General features: G+C 50.8%; 1 protein-coding gene across 12 annotated transcripts in view; it reads right to left on the reverse strand.

Annotated features, from left to right (window-relative positions):
• Nucleotides 1-19,678, reverse strand: part of EHMT1 (euchromatic histone lysine methyltransferase 1) — a 138,622-nt gene that overhangs the window by 27,508 nt on the left and 91,436 nt on the right. For 7 of the 12 annotated variants that reach the window (XM_029920818.1, XM_029920817.1, XM_029920820.1 and 4 more), the window contains 6 exons: nucleotides 14,163-14,306; nucleotides 12,888-13,156; nucleotides 11,984-12,157; nucleotides 10,497-10,579; nucleotides 9,363-9,469; nucleotides 682-804 (listed from right to left, as the gene is read on the reverse strand). In XM_029920818.1, coding sequence (XP_029776678.1) covers nucleotides 682-804; nucleotides 9,363-9,469; nucleotides 10,497-10,579; nucleotides 11,984-12,157; nucleotides 12,888-13,156; nucleotides 14,163-14,306 — 900 coding nt within the window. The remainder of the gene's footprint in view (nucleotides 1-681; nucleotides 805-9,362; nucleotides 9,470-10,496; nucleotides 10,580-11,983; nucleotides 12,158-12,887; nucleotides 13,157-14,162; nucleotides 14,307-19,678) is intronic. The other 5 variants (XM_029920821.1, XM_029920824.1, XM_029920826.1 and 2 more) reach the window with 3 other exon arrangements.

The following is a 19,678-nucleotide window of genomic DNA, read 5'->3' on the forward strand; positions in this document are numbered from 1 at the left end:
ACCGCGTTCGCGCCTCCGACCCGCGGACACGGCACACGCTCCCGCGTCCTTAGGTCAGCTCTTGAACCTCGTTCAGCAAAGTCGTGTGGTTTTCCGTGTACGGGTCTTTCGTCTGGGTTAAGTTTTCCTAATATTTTACTCTTTTTGATGCCGTTGTAAATGGAATATTTTTCTTAATTTCCTTGTTGGATAGTTCATCTCAAGTATATAAAAATATAACATGTTTCTGTATAAATTTTGTATCTTATAACTTCTCTGAATGCATTTGTTAGTTCTAGATTTTGTGTGGGTTTTTTAGAATTTTCTACATATAAAACCATACTATTTGTGAACAGAGACCATTTTACTTCTTCTTCCCAACTCACATGCTCTTCTGGGGCGAGGTGTCTAGCTGCTCGACGTGGGAGACAGGGGAGGCAAGCGTACAAAGCGGAGGAGGGGGACTCGGCCCGGCAGGCCCGGCCCGGCGGCTGTGACCGCGTCGGGCACGGCAGAGCCGGCGCTGCGAGAGCCTCCCAGACAGACCCACGACCACACAAGGCGAGCGGACAACTGCTTCTGGACAAGTGGACGTGCTAGCTGCCAACTCCTGAGGCTGCTCCATGGAGGAACTGGCCCCGGCTCAGCTTTATGAGAAATTTCGACATAAAACAGGAAAGTGATTCTGACCAGGTAGCGTACCTTAGGGTCCACGAGGGCGCCGGCCTTGATAAGGTACTTCACCGCGTCTAAATGGTTGTTTTCTGCTGCCTCCATCAATGGGGTCCTCTGGTCTTCTGAGCAGGTGTCAATGTTCGCGCCCGCCTGGTGACACAGGACAGTTCAGGTGTGGGGGAGCCGCCGATGCAGCCCCCACTTGGCTTGCATTCAGACACTCCAGACCCTTGCAAGCACTAAGAGCTCGTGAGCTATGTTAAAATCATTTCCAATGACCACTGTAACTGAGGCTTCAGAACTGATCTTAAAAACATGATTGTTCTATTACTGCCAAACCCTTTATAGTTCAAGAAGAGCATTTTCAGGGCGCCTGGGTAGCTCAGTCGGTTGTGTCCGACTTCAGCTCAGATCATGATCTTATAATCCATGAATTCGAGTTTCACATTGGGCTCTGTGCTGACAGCTCAGAGCCTGGAGCCTGCTTTGGATTCTGTGTCTCCCATTCTCTCTGCCCCTCCCTCACTCACACTCTGTCTCTCACTCTCAAAAATAAACATTAAAAATTTAAAAAAAAAAAGCATTTTCATTTCCACTCAATTTGATAGAAAATGTTTAAAGCACATTAGTGACAATACATTTAGAAATGAGAAAGAAATGATAACCATTTAAAGCAAGCAAAGAAGGGATGCAGAGGGGCCACTCAGTGAGGCAGTGACCCGGCTTACAGGGACCAAAGGACACCCTGGTTCCCTGACCTCTTTCTCTAGCTGTTTAGTGCTTCCCAAACAAACTAAGCAGAACAAACACTGATCTCCAGTAGTATGTATTCTGAAGCAATTTCTAACTCTTCTGGTAAAGCAGACACTTGGAAAAGTAATGAGAAAGTACATACACATCAACTTCAGTCTGAAACGTAAGCCCCCAACTTCAAAACAGGTTGTGTGCTAGCAAATCAGCTGTCTCACAACTGCAACTTCTTTTCCCCATGGGGGAAAAACCATCTACCTTCTTAAACTGATGTACCAAAAAGTAATGTTTAGTTTATAAAATAAATACCTAACAGGGAAAGGCTAAGAACAGTACTGATTTTGCTGTTAACAATTAACAGCAAAAATAACAAAATGAGTGGGGCGTCTGGGGGGCTCAGTCGGTTAAGCGTCCGACTTCGGCTCAGGTCATGATCTCGAAGTTTGTGAATTCAGACTCCGTGTCAAACTCTGTGCTGACAGCTCAGAGCCTGGTGCCTGCTTCCGATTCTGTGTCTCCCTCTCTCTCTCTCTGTCCCTCCCTCGCTCACACTCTTTCTCTCTTTCCAAAATAAATAAACATAAAAAAAATTTTTTTAAATGAGTTAAGAAATTTTTAAATAGGCCCAGAGTGTTGCACAGGGAAACCAGCGAGCTGAGGCAGTTCAGGGACCGCTGAAGGAGACTTCCGGCAAATTCCAGGGGGCAGGGTGAGGCTGCTGGCCACAAGCAGAGCTGAAGGTCAGGGGTCAAAGGACCAGGCCCTCCCTGAGAGTCAGGGGCAGGTCTGAGGACCCACGACTAGTTCCCAGTGTGACTGAGCAAAAGCAGGGACAAAAAGTGACCAACCCCACACACGAGCACAGAGACCTTCACAGGACAACACAATCCAGAACCGACACCACGTGAGTTGGCCCAGAAGAAAGTGATCCTCACCAGGAAAAGGTAGGAAGACGGCGAGACAAAGGGAGGAGACAGAGAAAAGAGTCAAACTAGGAGACTCCCACATGACTGACGGGGTTCCCCAGAGACAAGGGTGAGGACAGGGAAGTGGGTCCCCAGAGAAAAGTTCCAGTCCAGCAGGATGGACTCTGTATAGGCTCTAGGCCAGACACACCACAGCCCAGGCAGAACCCCCCCCCGCCCCCCCGGCCAATTCCCCAGAGCGTCCCTGTGTGAGCATGCAAGATCCTGTGTGGGTGCGTGCAGTTGCTGGCAGGTCCCTTGGCTCAGGGGTCAGTGCAACGGGTGTGGTCTGTTCTTCCCCTCCAGGCTCTGTGACTGTTAGAAGGCATGCCTTTCTGTGTTAGATGACACCTAATAGGCTCATGGAATAACACTAACACAAAGACAGAGTGACAGGCATCCTAGAGCTAGGGAGCAGATGGAGGTGACCTGCCAGTGGGGACACATGCACCTGGACCCAAGACAGGGCTGCCATGAGTGACCAGTGGCAGCAATGCCCACACCACGGACGTACCACTGCTGGCGCTGGAGTTCTCCATCTGCACCCAGTGCAGCCGCCCTGTGCACACAGCCCCCGAGTTTGGGGCGGGGGGTGCAGCTGAGGGCAGGAGGAGCATGTTTTCCCTTTCATGTAACTTTGTCATTTAAATTCCAACAGACACATGTGGCAAGGCATGCCACACTGCAGTGGGTCAGGGCCCAAATGAAACAAGAGTTGTCCCCAGTGAGACCCAAGGATGAAAATTAAGCAGATGGGAAGGTATCTTCACAGGCGCTCCTGCCTGAGGGGGACACTCCTCAGACCCTGACGGGACAGGGGCCCAGGAGAGTGCAAGTCAGCCACACCAGGTAGCGGTGGTTTTAGTGCTGCTCTGGGGCTGGGGGGAGGGCACAGAGCCAGAGCCTGCCCAGCAAACGGGGTGGGGGTGGAAGACACCCCATAAAAGCTGAGCCTCCAAGAAACAATACCCTTGGATTCTAGGGCCAACTAGATAAACCCGCCCCGTATCTCTCCTGGGGAAACTCAAGAAAAGCTCAGGTTCTGAAGGGAGAAAAATGTACAAAACACAGGCTCCGAAGTTCAGGGGGTGAGCAGCCTGAGCCAGTGAATTGAACAGTAGGCTAAGAATCCAGCCGAGTAAAGCTGAGCCCTAGACATCAGGTCAGCCCAGGGGGTCACAGAGAACAGCACTGAGAAGGGCTGGTTTTCCACAATAAGGAACATTTTATTTTGCAACAGTTTAAGACCCACAAGAAGCTGCAGATCAGCACAGAACTCCCGCGCCAGCCTGCTTCCCCCAGGATGGCACCTCACACAAGGGCGGCAGAGCAGGCCTAGGACCAGAGCTCAGGCACACTTCCTCCCTCAGTGGTCACGGGCACAAGACAGGTTTCTGCATTTGGGACTGAAAGGCAGCCCCACAGGAATTCCCAGTGTGGGACCTGATGAGCAGAAGGTTGAGAGGCAGACACAGGTGAGCCCCATGGTCTGAGGGTGCTACAAGGCTGTCAGACCAGAGAAGCACAGACACTGGGGCTGTCACCATCAGAGCCTAGAGAGCTGCCCCCTCCAGGGGGGTGGCCAGTGCTGCATCCTGACCTGCAGCGAGGTGGGTGCCATATGATTATTTATTAACAGGACGCTTAGACCTTAAGGACCTTTCTGTATGCAACACACACACACACACACACACACACACACACACACACTCTTTAACATTTAAAAAAAAGAATTTAAATAAAATGGCCAGGGGCATCTGGGTGGCCCAGTCAGTTGAGTATCAAACTCTTGATTTTGGCTCAAGTCATGATCTCATGGGCTGTGAGTTCAAGCCCCAAGTCGGGCTCTGCACTGACAGCACAGAGCCTGTTTGTGATTCTCCCCCACCCCACCTCCATCTCTGTCCCTCCACGCTTGTGCACGTGCATGCACACGCTCTCTCTCTCAAAATAAATAAATAAACATTAAAAGAAAAAAAAACAAAGAAGAAGAAGGCCAAAGAGAAAACAGGTCCTTTAAAGGAGTGACAAGCTAATTTCTTAAAAAGCAAGCATGGCAACGAGAAGACAGTGGGATCATTCTTTAAATAAAACGAGAGAAAAGAACCAGCAACCTAGAATTCCAAACCCAGGGCAACGTCTCCCAAGAAGCCCCATCCCGGTCTCCGAGAGCGAGGAGAAGCCTGGATGGCCCCTCGCGCAGCCTCGCGTAGCCAACGGGACAAGCAGGTGACTCGGCCCCGCCTCCTGCTTCGCCCCCATCCTGCACCGCGCTGGGCCTCCAGCCCGCTCTCCAAGAAGCACAAACCACGCCCTCTGGGACTCCACAGGACAGGGACGAGAGGACATCCGGCTGGAGTGCGGACTCCCAGCCCTCTCCCTCAGAGCGCCAGCACCCGAGGTCACTGCCTTGATGGCCAGGACAGTTGCCCCTGACCTCTCTCCAACAGGCTTGTCCTATGTCAGATGAGCCACTTGCCACTGTCACTGCCAAGCACCAACCCTTGTGTGGTCACTCTGGGTGGCCCCCTCGGCTGCCCCCGAGTCCTACTAGGCTTCTCCGGAACTTGCGTCCGAGGCCTCCACAGGCCTCCCCGCCGGAGCTCAGCAGGCCGGCGCACCTTTCCTCCCTCCCTCTGCACCTGCGCCTCACCTCACCTGTCTCCAGACAGAGGACACAGCACTGCACACCAGATCACAGGGTGACCTCTGGAGGCAACAAAGAGGAGTATGTAGCCTCCAGGTGAGTGAAGAGAAAGGAAACGAGACAATGAAAACAAATGTCAACCCGAAAGATAGCAACAAAGGAAGTTAAAAAAGAAATATTTGAGGGGACCTGGGTGGCTCAGTTAAGCATTGAACTCTTTTTTTTTTTAATTTTGTTCATTTGTTTATTTTTGAGACAGACAGAGACAGAGCATGAGCGGGGGAGGGGCACAGCGAGAGGGAGACACAGAATCCAAAACAGGCTCCAGGCTCTGAGCTGTCAGCACAGAACCGGATGTGGGGCTTGAACCCACGAACCACGACATCACAACCTGAGCCGAAGTCAGACGCTTAACTGACTGAGCTACCCAGGCGCCCCTAGCATCCAACTCTTGATTCATTGAACTCACGGTTCATGAGTTTAAGCCCCAAGTCAGGCGCTGTGCTAACAGCACAGATTCTCTCTTGGATTCTCTTTTTGCCCCTCCCTGGTGTGTGTGCGCATGGGCGCTCTCTCTCAAAAGAAATAAACATTTAAAATTAAATAAATGAATGAATAAAGAAATGCCAGAAATTACAGGAAGTATTATCTAGACTAAAAGTTTCTATTAAAATACCAAGTCTCTAACCACCATTATTCAACACAGTGCTGGAAGTCCCAGCCTCAGCAATCAGACAACACAAAGAAATAGAAGGCATCCAAATCAGCAAGGAGGAAGTGAGACTTTCACTCTTCGCAGACAACATGATATTTTATGTAGAAAACCCAAAAGATTCCCTAAAACAACACCAACAACACTAGAACTGATCCATGAATTCAGCAAAGTCGCAGGATATAAAATCAATGCTCAGAAATCAGCTGCATTTCTACACACCAATAACGAAGCAGCAGAAAGACAAATTACAAAATCAATCCCATTCACAACTGCACCAAAACTATGAAATACTAGGAATAAACTTAACCAAAGAGGTGAAAAATCTATACACCAAATTCTAGAAAGCTTATGAAAGAATAAAGAATAAAGAACACACACCAAAAAATGGAAAAATATTCCATGCTTGTTGATTGGAAAAACAAATATCGTTAAAATGTCGATACTACCCAAAGCAATCTACTTATTCAGGGCAATCCCTATTGAAATAACACCAGCATTCTTCATGGAGCTAGACAAACAATCCTAAAATTTGCATGGAACCGGAAAAGACTTTGAATTAGCTAAAGCAATCTTGAAAAAGAAAACCAAAGATGGAGACATCACAATTCCAGATTTCAAGACGTAATAAATCTTTGTATTCAAAACTGTGATTATCAAGACAGCAGAGTACTAGCACAAAAACAGATACTGAGGTCAATGGAACAGAATAGGGAACCCAGAAGAGGACCCACAAATGTATGGTCAACTAATCTTCAACAAAGCAGGAAAGAATATCCAATAAAATAAAGACAGTATCTCTAGCAAACGTTGGGAAAACTGGATAGCGACATGCAGAAAAATGAACTGCATTCTTACACCACACACCAAGAAAACCTCAAAAAGATCTAAACATTAAGACAGGAAGCCATCAAAATCCTCAAGGAGAAAACAGGCAACAAACTCTCTGACCTTGGCCGCAGCAACTTCTCACTCAACACGTCTCCAGAGGCAAGGGAAACAAAAGCAAAAATGAACTATTGGGACCTCATCAAAATAAAAAGCTTCTGCACAGAGAAGGAAACAATTAGCAAAACTAAAAGGCAACCGACACAATGAGATAAGATATTTGCAAATGACATTATCAGGTAAAGGGTTGGTATCCAAAATCTATAAAGAACTTATAAAACTCAACATCCAAAAACCAAATAATCCAGTGAAGAAGTAGGCAAAAGACATAAATAGACACTTTTCCAAAGAAGACTTCCAGATGGCCAACAGAAAAATGAAAAAATGCTCAACATCACTCATCACCAGGGAAATACAAATCAAAACTACAAGGAAATACTGCCTCCCACCTGTCAGAGTGGCTAAAACTAACACCTCCGGCAACGACAGATGTGGGCAAGGACGCAGAGAAAAGGGAGCCCTTTTGCACTGCAAGTGGGAATGCAAAACTGGTGCAGCCACTTTGGTAATCAGTATGGAGGTTCCTCTCAAAATTAAACATAGGACTCTCCTACAACCCAGCAATTGCACTACTAGGTATTTATCCAAGGGACACAGGTGTGCTGCTTCGTAGGGACACATGTACTCCAATGTTTATAGCACCGCTATAGACAATAACCAAAGTCTGCAAAGAGCCCAAATGTCCATCAACGGATGAATGAATCAAGAAGATCTGGGGTGTGTGTGTGTGTGTGTACACATACATATATATGTACGTACACACATAAACAGACAAGGGAGTACCACTCGGTAATCAAAAAGAATGAAATCTTGCAACTACATGGATGGAACTAGAGGGCATTATGCCAAGTGAAATTAGCGAGAGACAAATATCAGGTGACTTCACTCATATGGATTTTAAATTACAAAATGGATGAACATAAGGGAAGGGAAGCAAAGATAATATAAAAAAAGGGAGAGGGGGCAAAACATAAGAGACTCTTAAATACAAAGAACAAACAGAGGGTTGCTGGAGGAGTTTTGGGTGGTGGGATGGGCTAAATGGGCGAGGGGCATTAAGGACACTCGTTGGGATGAGCACTGGGTGTCATCCATAGGGGATGCTGAGTCACTGGATTCTATTCCAGAGATCATTATTGCACTATATGCTAACTTGGATATAAACTTAGAACATAACAGATAATAATAAAATACCAAGATTATCACACTGAGCTTTTAACCAATCTACCAACATGCTACTTAACAAGATAATTCAAAACAGAGGCTTTCTGGCATGCAACGAAGCCAGGAAAGGTCTGCAAGAACACTTTTAGGTGTATCTACTGTAAGATGCAAATGCAAACAGCAACATGACCCTGCCCATGCCTGCCACTCCCAGCAGCTCAGGCCAGAACAACCAGGAAACATCCCAGGCGCCTTGGCTGCCAGCACCTCCGGCTCCCACAGAGGCACGCTCGGAAGAAACCCTGCACAGAGTCCCTCCTGAGACAGTAGTGTCTGCAAGGCACCCAACAGTGACAAGGCAGGGACCCCCATCTAGCATGTGAGCACGTTAGATGTAAGCAAACAGGGATCATCAGACACTAGAGGAAAACCTTTAAAAAATACAGACCAAATGTACAGAGCAGGACTGAACTTCAAAATTCCCATAATATCTTCAAAGAAACGAGGGAAGAACAGAGGTACAAAAAGGAACTCTCAGGGTGCAAGAAAGATCTCGAGATGTGACTGCACAGATTAAAACTCCCCAGAGGAGCTGGACGGTGAGGCTGAGAACACTTGTCAGCAAGGGGAACCTAAAGTGAAGCAGGGGTGTGTGTGGCAGGAAAGGAAGACCAGAGAATTAGCCCGTGAGGCCTATCATGTACACGGGGGGCTGCAGAGGGCAACGCTGGGCATGCACATGGCAAGATGGCAGCCAGAATCCCCAGAACACAGGATAGGAACATATGACGCACCAAATGGCCCAAAAGTCAAAAGACTGCTGCATCACAGTGAAATTTCAGACCAGTGGGGGTTAAAGGAAATTTCCTGAAGTTTCTGGAGATAAAGGATCAGACCAAAAACGTGGTCCTCAGGAGACAGGGCACCCTACGCAGGGTCAGAGAGGGGGTGTCCCTGGGAGCACTCAACGGGCCTCCAGGTGACACGGAGACCAGGTGCGGTCTGATGAGAGGGTTAGGAACGAAATCAGTGGGAGGCCAACAGACAACGGAAACACAGAACAAGCACCGCTCTCAGACGGGGCGTGGCCAGCTCTGGAGGCTCTGTCGTGACCACCCAACACAAGGTCTCCCCACTGATCTCAGCAGCACAGGGACACGGTCAAACAAGGAGGGCTGGGGGAGGGCGGGGTGCCGGCCTGGGCCAAGCCTTCCCACACTCCAAAGTCAGTAATTAATATTAAAAACTGCAAAATGGAAAAAAAAACTAACATATCAAGAAACAGCTGTATAAGCAGCACACTGTTTTCAAACCCAGTGGTAAACGCCAGAGAAAGAGCGGCAAGGCTGACGGCAAGGCCGGGCTGGGCCGGGACCACAGGGACAGAAGCCCCGGTTTTCTGGCTGAGTCACGCAGCGCTATTGGACTTTCTAACTCTCAGAACTATGAACCTCGTATAACTGCACTTGACAAAGGCAAGACAGAACACGTGGAAGGCTCTGCAGAGAGCCGCGCGTCCGACCTGGATCAGCATGTGGCAGATGTCCACGTGGCCGGCTTCGGCGGCAGCGTGCAGTGGGGACCGCTTGTTCTGGTGCTCCATCTTGAAGTTGGGGTCGATTCCATCCACTGTGAACACACAGGTTTCACCGGTTATTTCGGGTGCAGCCCCTGGGCCCCACAACTTCAAGCAAAGATACGTGTAGACTACCACCAGCAGCCAGCATCACACGACGCCGTCCTGAGTCTGCTAGGGGCAAAGCCAGGCTCCAATGTCACTGGGATGACTCAAAAGAGAGTATGCCAGTTGCACACAAAATTCAATGAGTAGCTCTATAGTCAGAAGTCACCTAACGCTACAAACCCCCTCCCTCGCTACCCGTGTCTAACCCGGGGGCTCCCTTACACATTCTCCAGTGCTCCTGGGCTCGGCCTCCCAGGACCCGGGCACCCGCTGGACGCAAGGGCGGCAGACCCACTGCGCAGCCTGCCACGAACACTCGGCCACCAGACCAGCCGAGGAGTAGCTGGCAACCTCAGCACCTCACCAAGCCGAGAAGGAAAACGATTAAAACCCCCACTTTGGTCAAAATTCAGTAGCTTATATTTTAAGAACAAACTGCTAAGTTGTGGGGGTTTTTTTGACTGTCAAGTAAAGAGATCTTTTAATCACTCTTTTGAACCCAGAGGAACCAAGCCCTGGGCTGTGAGTTCAGAATCAAATTACTGTCCCTTCCTCGGCCAGAGACAGAACCGCTGGGGCGCTCCAAGCGCCAGCAGGTGCGTCACACGTAAGACACACGTGCAGACGCCGCGGTCGGCGGTCCGGCCCTGCCCACAGCCGGCTCCTGCCTTCCTGCCGTCAGCGCCCAGCGGGCCCCAGCTTGCTCACCTTGCTTCTTCTGAATCTACGTCTCCTCTTAAATATATGCCTCATTCCTTTATAAAGATGAGAAATTCATAGGAAATATTTTTGAATTGAATTTGATTTGATTTGAATATTTAAATTGAAATAAGAGAAATGAGAAACAGATAAAGGAAACAAAGTAAGAAATAAAGACCTGCCCCCTGAGAAAAGGTACCATCAACTGTCGCCTGTTCCTGAGGGCGGCCGCCAGGACGGGCACCAGCCCCAGCGCAGGCACAGGCCACTTACCCAGCATGAGCAGCACTTTCTGCAGCTCCCCTTGCCTGGCGGAGAAATACAGCTGCTTTGGATGGAAGCGAAGCTTCTTGGGTCTGTGGGGAAAGCGTGGGACAGCTATGACCCCCAGGCAGCCCGTCCCTGGCTCCCGGCCCACCTGCTGCCACACACACACACACACACACAAATGCACAGGAAGCTGCAGGATGGGAAAAGCTGGATGACATCCACCTGCTGGTGCCTCAGGTCAAGGGCACCAAACTCACCAGGCTCAGGTGTAAAAACCACAAAAATGAGCAACTATTGGGGCGTCTGCGTGGCTCAGTCGGTTAAGCACTCGACTTCGCTCAGGTCGTGATCTCGCAGTTTGTGAGTTCGAGCCCCATGCTGGGCTCTGTGCTGACAGCTCGGAGCCTAGAGCCTGCTTTGGATTCTGTGTCTCCCTCTCTCTCTCTCTCTCTCTCTCTCTCTCTGCCCCCCTCCCCCCCGATCACACTGTCTCTCTCAAAAATAGAAATAAAATAAATAAATAAATAAATAATAAAATAAAATAATGAGCAACTATCTTCTTCCTCCACAACAGAATGGTTGCTGAGGCTTCTGTGTACTGTGACATCAGAGCGAACTGTGTCTGTGTAGCATTGGGTCAAGGGAGGCCCAGAGGCGGTGGTGGCAGTGTGATCACACCTGGCCCAGCCTACCCCCTTCGGCAGTACAAAGTCCAGGCCTGGGGAGTGGGGCAGGGAGACGCAACAATCAGCAGAACACCAGGGCCACAGACGAGGCCAGACACGAACACAGCAGAAGGTGTGGGGACTCGGTGATGTGCCCCAACACCTGAGCTTTCCTCTCTGCAAGAGTCTCGTGCCCTTTCCGGCCCAGGTGCACCTGCCCGGGAGGAGACACCCGCCTCGCTCCTGGGCCGCAGACTCCCGGCGTTCCTGCAGGGCTGTGCTATCTGGGAGCCGGCCCGCAAGCCTGAATGGCCACTTGATCCAACCCTCATGTCACAGATGAGGAATCGGCCAAGTGGTGTTTGCTCCAATGTCCCGAGGCCAAGGCCAGGGGTTAACATCCAGGGAAAGCATTTGTAAAAGCCTTATCAAGACTGTCCTCACTTGTGACTTTTAGAAAGTCACCTTTTGCTCTTAGGAATACTGAATAGCTTGCAATAATTCCCTGACACAGTGTAAAAATATATGAATTGTTCTGATGAACATCATCAATCAAAAAGCTGATGGGTGTTACCAGGGCCTCCTTGGGAATGCCCCGTGACCCTGTGGGGGTGCCCCGTGGCCCTCAGGTGGTGCCACACCGGGTACAGATGCCTAGGAAGTGCAGTAAGGGCAGTACTGGAAGCAGCGGGGATTTAAAGACGTGTGGGCAAATGGCTCAGTGGCTGACACAGAGGGAAGAGAATCTACAGGAAGGAGTGTCCAGATGTGTAGGTATCAGTGGGTCAGGCCCTGAGCCATCTGAAAACGCAGACTGGTTCTTACTTTTCTGAGTCAAGAGCGATCAGAGCACTTTCCAAGGTCTCCTTCCCTGGTCCCTGGGAAAGGCCGGGGGCCGGCTTGACCAGCCCCGCAGGCCCCGCGGGGTCGAAGCCGTCGGCTGCCTGGGGGGCTGTGCTCTGCGGCTTGCCGTCCTCCAAGAGCGATGGTCCCGCAGTGCTTTGAGGGCAGGAAACAGAAAACATGCTGAGTGTTAGACACGTGAAACCAACAGAACACAGACCCTTCCATCTACGCTGCTCTCTGAGCATGAAAATGGCTTCAGACTCAATTGCTGTTTAGGCTGTGGATCAGGGTCCAGTTGGAGGGCAAATTCCCAGAAAAAAGTGACATTCAAAGCAAAGGGAACTTATTCATGGCTTCCAGGACCACATTCAGGAATATTTGCTTGGCGATTGGATCTATCAAACCCCACTGCTCTCCCCAGCGGACAGAAAATCCCCCTGGGACTCTGATGCAAAGTATGTTAAATTTATACATTAGCAAATATAGAAGAACAAGAAGGAATTGGCCTCCTCCCAATATTCAGTTTGATGTGTCTACAATTCAAGGCTCTTTTAAATGACCCTCAACAGAGTTCCATTTTTCTCTATATCACTGTAATATTTATTATATTAGATACTCCCAAAATGAACCCTTCCCTTAAAAAAATTGTTTTCAGTGACCTAGGGCCTTCACAATACAAGTCAGTAATAAACACACCGTAGCAGCTGGAGCTAATGTTTCATATCACACCCATGTGCAACACACATATAGATGTATACGGTCACACAAAAGGGCAGGAGTGTGTGCGAGCATGCATGGGGCACGGACGCAGACGTGGGCACAGACATGCACAGGGGCACGGACATGTACAGACACACACAGCAGTCAGCACTTAGAGAGACACCTGTTTCCAGGAGAGCTGCCCAAGGCTCCGCTGGGCACGCACCTGCCCGTGGTAGTGTCAGCCCTGCCCTCCACCAGAGAGCTCTTGTCCTGCCCAGGGGCCAGCGTCATGGTGGAAGTTGTGTCGGCTTTTGCGATGGTCACCTCTTTGGCCTTGGAGATCTCCTCCCCACAGTGGGGGCAGTAGCTGGCATTATTGACTCGAGAGGCACAGTCTTTGTGGAAACGATGAGAGATGCTGCTCTCAGGCTGACATTCCATAAAATTACCCTAAAAATAGGAAGATGAGAAATTATTTTTTTAAATTAGGGCTAACATGCAAAGAAGTAAACACAGTGCTCCTGAACCTGCACGTGGGACAGGGGTGCCCAGAGGCCAGTCGGGGCCCCCAGTTCCCGGCTATATAAGCAGGAGATGAGGGATCCTACATCCCTACTGAAGGGGGGAGGTCACCCGACTGCCCCACACACCTCAAGGGGCCAAAGCCTAACCCTCCAGCAGTTCTAACCCCAGGAGAGAGGCCCCGGAAGACCAGGTCCCAAGAAGGACCCGCGGAGGACAATCCAGGAACAGAAGCGCAGAACAGAGCATTGGGAGGAACACTGCTCTGCAGAGATTACCCAGCACACCCATGGGGGCACCTGAGGAAAACCCCTGATGGCCCCAAAAAAGGACTCTGGCCAGCACTAAGGAGGTAAACCTGCAACAGGATGAGAAGCAGTGAGGGCAGGGTGCTCTTGCTGCGAGCTAAGGGTCAACGGACACAGAGAAGCAGTTTCCCTCGCTTTTTTAGCAGAAGCAACCAAGGATACTGAACACGAGGAAGGGCACACAGGTGTGAAATCCAAAGAGCAGCCACTGTGGAGAAGCTCCTGGCCCAAGTGGGTGTCTCGGCCTCGGGCAAGGGAACACGGGTCTCCCTGCCTTCTTCCAGGCACCCTAGGCACCGGTGGGCGCAGGTGTACATGGAATGAACAAGACCCTAATGACCAGGAGGTGAAGGCAAAGCAGAAGGCAGGGCAGGCCTTGCCCAGGAGAAAGGCCGCCATGCGTTCAGACACAGCGAGCAGGAGAGCCGAGGGTGCCCGTCTCACACGTCCCGCTGTCCCTGGGAGGCCAAAGCCTTAAGTGCAGCAAAAAGGGAGCATATGTGGGGCAGGGCCCGCCAGACTCCGGAGCTGCGGGATCTGCCACAGCTCTCAGCCAGCGGAGGGAGGCAGTGAGCGCTGGCACCAGCCTGCTTAGCGGGCACCTGCACGGCTGGCCGGGCACTCACCGCTGTGCAGAAGTAGCCGCAGCCCGGACAGCACTGGTGCTTCACCATCCGGCCCCGGTGGTCTTCACATAGCACCAAGAGCGGCGCTTTGCTGGATGGGCGCATCAGCTCGTGCTTGACCACGCTGTTGGTGCACCTGCCCAGCTGCAATCAGACAGGACCAGGATCAGCGACACGGCCTTCGGGGAGGGGCCTGGCGGATGGGAGTCCAAGGCAGACTCTGAGAGCTCCCACGCAGGGCTGGGAATGCAGAGGGCCGGCAGGGCTCCATCCTCTGCACATCCACCAGAGACCAGTGAGCCTGATGAGTGGCCACACACACAGTGTCAGAGGAGTGGGCGGTTAACTTGCCAAATGAGGAAAAAGTCCTGGACAAGTTGGGGTGTGGGCCAGGTACTGAGGGAAAATGGACATACACCAGGCCGGATGGGAAGAATGCTGTGGGTCAGTGATGGGATCTCACTGTAAATCCATGAAACCTAGACGCAGTCACGGTGGCCAGAGCACAACACCAGAGAAAGGGCTACTGCATAAACAAGGGGCCGAATGTGGCCCAGCTGTACCCCCAGAGCAGCCCACGTCAGCCTCCAAGGAGACCCCCCCATGCCCTGCCTGGCGACTGCTCAGCTGACCGTGTCCCCTGCCTTCCCTGACCGACATGTGCCCGAGTAGAGAAAGCGGAGACGAAGCACAGACACCAAAGCGAACAAGCGGAATAAGAAGCAGTCTGAGGAGCGAGCACAAGCCAAGGCAGAAGGGCGTGTAGGAAGCTCACCGGCCCTGAGAGAAACAGACCTGTGGCCGTGCTCACACTGGGACAGGAGTCCATGGAGGAAGACACGCGCTCCGGAAACAAGAGTGACTCTCAGAAATTAGAAAGAAGGCAGAAGAAATGGAAACTTCCGCAGAACTGCTGGAAGACAGATGGCGAATTTTCCAAAAGTAAAGTGGAAAGACAAAAAGCTGGAAAATAGGAGAAAACTAGAAGCTCCATCTAAGAGACCTAAAATAAAGGAACATGGAGAAAAGGGACGGGTCAACGAACAAGGGCAACAGGTTTCCAGCATGAAGGGCACACACACCCCTGCCCCAGGGAGCCGCCGAGGCCCGGGACAGCAGCCGCGCCGAGCAGGGCAGCGACACCCCCAAAGGAGACAGCTAACGCCGGCAAGGACTGCGCAGGCCCTGCACAGTGACAACCGGAAAGAAGAGGAGTGATCTCACCAGAAAAAGGAAACGGCGTCCAACCTAGATGGCCGTCCTGAGATGACGCAGTTCCAGAATACAGTATCCGATATTTGCCTCCCGAGCCACCTTCCATAGGAAGCTCCTGAAAGTGACGCGCCCCCAGGAGGAGAGAGCTGAATGACCCAGACGGACCTGATATGCACACGCGGACATGTGCAATTCCGGGCCCTGGGGGCTCAGTCGGTGAAGTGTCTGACCTCGACTCAGGTCATGATCTCATGGTTTGTGGTTTCGAGCCCCGCGTCAGGCTGTGTGCTGACAGCTCAGAGCCTGGAGCCTGCCTTAGATTCCGTGTCTCCCTCTCTCTCTCTGCCCCTCCCCACCCCCACCCATGCTCTGTCTCTCAAAACTAAACAAACATTAAAAAAAACATTATTTTAAATGTGTAATTCTAACACTTTAGGACTGAATTTAGAATGGGTACAAACACAATGAAAAATGAGAAAATTATTAACTCTGAGAAAGAGAAAATGTTGCGGAGGGGAACGTACTCCAAGCACTCCGCTGGCTCAGTTGTGAACATTCCCATCATGCGTTATGAAAACTACAAATACTGCTTCAACCAAAACTGAGGACAGAGCACAGACTGCAGGTGAGGCAGTGAGAAAAGAATTAAAAGGTGAGCACCTCCTCCCCAGTCAGAAACCAGCAGGCAGTGTCTCCTAAGGAGAGGATCAAGGAATGATGGCAGGAAGTGAATCACGTAAAACTGTGGAGAAAAACAGGAGGAAAAATTAAAAGGGGTCACAGTGGCTGCCCCTGGGGAGGGAGGCCAGCAGAGCCAGAGCAAAGAGGCGGCACAAACACACATCGGGAATTCTGTGGTGCACACACAGTCGAGCGGACGCCTGACAACATCGCTGACGTTTACAGTGGCCTCGAGCTGAGACGCGGCTGCACACCCGCCCCACACAGGACAGACCCGCGTGGCCCACAGCGGCAGCGGTTCGGAGGCTGCGGGGCTCCGCTCGGGAGTCCGAGCACACGACCAGGAGCCAGAGCAGGCGGCCCGAGCGGACCGGGAACGTTAGAAAAGTCCAGTGAAGACGCTAGAAATGACAAAATATGGAACAAATGAATGCATCTGACTGGCTCACGAGTATGCATACTCAACAAGGAAGAAAAAGTCACTGAATTGAAAAAAGGTCAATGCAATTACCCCAAACCTAAAACAGAAACAGAAGAGAGAGCAGAGCCCCCACCAGCTGAGCCGGGATCCGAGAACCCCACGCCGGACGAGAGCGCCAGCAGCAGGAGGGCCGTCCGGCCGAGCAGCACCGGGCTGCAGGCGAGGAGGCCCAGGGACAAGCGGGTGCCGCATCGTCGTCCACGAGGCTCAGAGAGCGGGAAGGCGGGTGACCACCGGAAGAGAAGAGAACAAACCAGAAGAACAGAACCATCCCACCCAGGCCCCAAAGAGAAAACCTCGGAGCAGCCGAAGGAAAACACCACGAGCAGAGGAGCCAAAGTGCAGAGCGGCCAGCTTCCCGTCAGGATCCAGGGAGCACCGTGTGCAGGCCCCGAGAGTTCTTTGCCCGGGAAAATACCTCCCCCAAGTGAAGGCAAAACACAGACGGACGTTCTCAGGCACACAGAAGGGACAGAAGTCACTGTCGCCGCAGACCTGTGGTGTGCGATGGCCACCATCTACATGGAGGGAGAGCCCTGTGTAGGGGCTTCGATGAAGGTCAACCAAAGACTGCTTTTATGTTTAATCAGTTTGAGAGATAACTATTTAGAGAAAGATAACAGCAGCGTCACGTGGGTTTTCAGCACATATAAATTAAAACACGAAACACAAGGTGGGACGGAGGGTTTGGAGCCACGTCGCTGTAAGACTCGCACACGGCACCCACTGGGGCGGCGCTAGGCGGAGTAAGAGATGCAGGCGAAACCCCAGGGCAACCACTGCGAACGTCACAAAGCCAATGGGGGGGATAAACTGGAATCATAAAAAATTTCAATCCAATAGGCAGAAAATAGAAAAAAAATAAGTAGCGGATGACATATCTTAGCACCATTAAGATGTTAGGGGCACCTGGGTGGCTCAGTTGGCTAAGGGCCCGACTCTGGCTCAGGTCACAATCTCACAGTTCTTGAGTTCAAGCCCCAGGCTGGGCTCTGCGCTGACAGCATAGAGCCTGCTTGTGATTCTCTCTCCCTCTCTCCCTCTCTGCCCCTGCTGCACTCTCTCTCTAAATAAATAAATAAATAAGAACAAAGACTGTTAGATCAGATATAAGAGTAAAACCCAACTACATACTGTCTAAAGAAATCCACTTTAAATTTACAGACACAGACAGGTGGAAAGTACAAGGCCAGGAGAGCGCGTGCGCCGCACGCACCGGTCAGAGGAGAGCCCGGGGGCGACACTCGTACCAGGAAGTGAGGCCTCGCAGCTGCGCTTCCGTGGGGCTGCAGAGGGACACCACCAAGGGACGCGTGTGCATGCAGAACAGGGCTTCCACACACAACAGGCCACCCCAGTGGGTCCAGAAGAAGACCCCCACAACTGTGGCTGAAGAGCCCAACACCTGTCCCTCAGAACCGATGGACAGAGTTGGCAAAGCATCAGAAGACCAGGTCCCTGACAGCGGCAGTGGCCACATGATGTATGCATCTGCCAACGCTCAGAAATACACACAAAAAGGGGACTTTCACCACGTGAAGTGTGCCTCAATAAAGCTGCCTGGCAAGTAAAACCAAAAGACGAAGGAGCCTGTTTTGGGAAGGGCGGCTAGCAGCTAACTACAAGACAGGCAGACCACTCGGCCTAAAACAATTTTGGGGAAAACAGCAGTGGCCTAAGAATTTCCTGGAATTCCACATAAAACTAAGCAACCAGACTGCAAAGCCACAAGCCACAGACATATTTACAACAAAAGCAAGCTACCACAGCTGCAAGATGCAAGTGTCTGGAGGCAGACACAGACCCCATTTAGCGATAAGACGTGTGTGACGCTGGTGTGGGGCAGGAAGAGAAGGAAGACCAAGGCAGGGTCTCAGGGACCAAAGGACAGGGACACGAGAATACCAACAGGTCCTCACTGGGAAGCAGGGAGGACTGGGGAGGGTGGCCTGAGACCTGGGGCCTGTACCCCGCAGCCTCTAGGAACTCTCAAAGCCCACCACCAGGACCCGCATGCCCAGGGCACAGGACGCCAGGGAACAGGTCAGGGGCAAGAGGATGAGAGAGAGAGGGCCAGTGCTTCTCATCATCTTTGGTTTCAGGGTTCTTTGTGTCCTATGAAAAACCAGTATGGGTCCCTGGGGGGCTCCGTCGGTTAGCGTCCAAATTTAGCTCAGGTCATGATCTCACAATCTGCAGGTTCAAGCCCCGTGTCAGGCTCTGTGTTGTCAGCTTGGAGCCAAGAGCCAGCTTCAGATGGTGTCTCCCTCTGTCCCTCTGCCCCTTCCCTGCTCGCATTCTCTCTCTCTCTCTCTCTCTCTCTCTCTCTCTCTCTCTCTCTCTCTCTCAAAAATAAACATTTAAAAAAATATATTTAAAAAACAACCTTCAATTAAGGGTCCCAAAGACCTTTTGTCCAGGTGGGGTATATCTGTTGACATTTTACCATTGGAGATATTTAAGAATAATTTAAAATTTTACCTTCCTTAAAAACAGCAGAAACTTATCACATTAACATCACATTTTAGTGAGAAGAACAGCGTTGTTCTATATTGTCTGTAAAACCTTCTGAATGCCTGGCTCAGTAGGAGAGCCGGACTCCCCATCCACTTCTGCGCTTAGAGCAGCTACGCCAAACCCTACAAGGGTGTTTCATAAACACTCTGTCACTATGTGAGCCCTCAAACCACTGTCCACACAGTTTCAGTACTGTCACGTTAAAATCCACCGTCTTGCACTTTGAATGACTGTAACACTATGGAAATTACCAATTCTGGAAGTGAAACAGAGACTCTCCATGTATAAAATGCCAGCATATACTTTGTGAAAAAAGATCAGTGAAAAGACACATAACTTTTTAGTATCATTATGAACATAGTCTTGACTTTCCAACGCCATGAAAGAGTTCAGCACAAAGAGTTCCCACACACCCATGCCAAAGATGGGGGCGATCTGAGCTTCAAGAATAATTACAACACATAGAATTAAAACCCATCAAATGTGTTTAAATACATAAATTCATTAAAATGTTATAAAAGAAAACTGGTCAACCTCAGATGACCAAGACCAAGCTCAGGATGGGAAGGACGAGGAGAAACAGAGAAGGGCTCTCACAGACCCCGTGATCCTCCAGGAGATG

The sequence above is a fragment of the Suricata suricatta genome, chromosome 13 (assembly GCF_006229205.1).
Source record: "Suricata suricatta isolate VVHF042 chromosome 13, meerkat_22Aug2017_6uvM2_HiC, whole genome shotgun sequence".
Classification (NCBI taxonomy): domain Eukaryota; kingdom Metazoa; phylum Chordata; class Mammalia; order Carnivora; family Herpestidae; genus Suricata; species Suricata suricatta.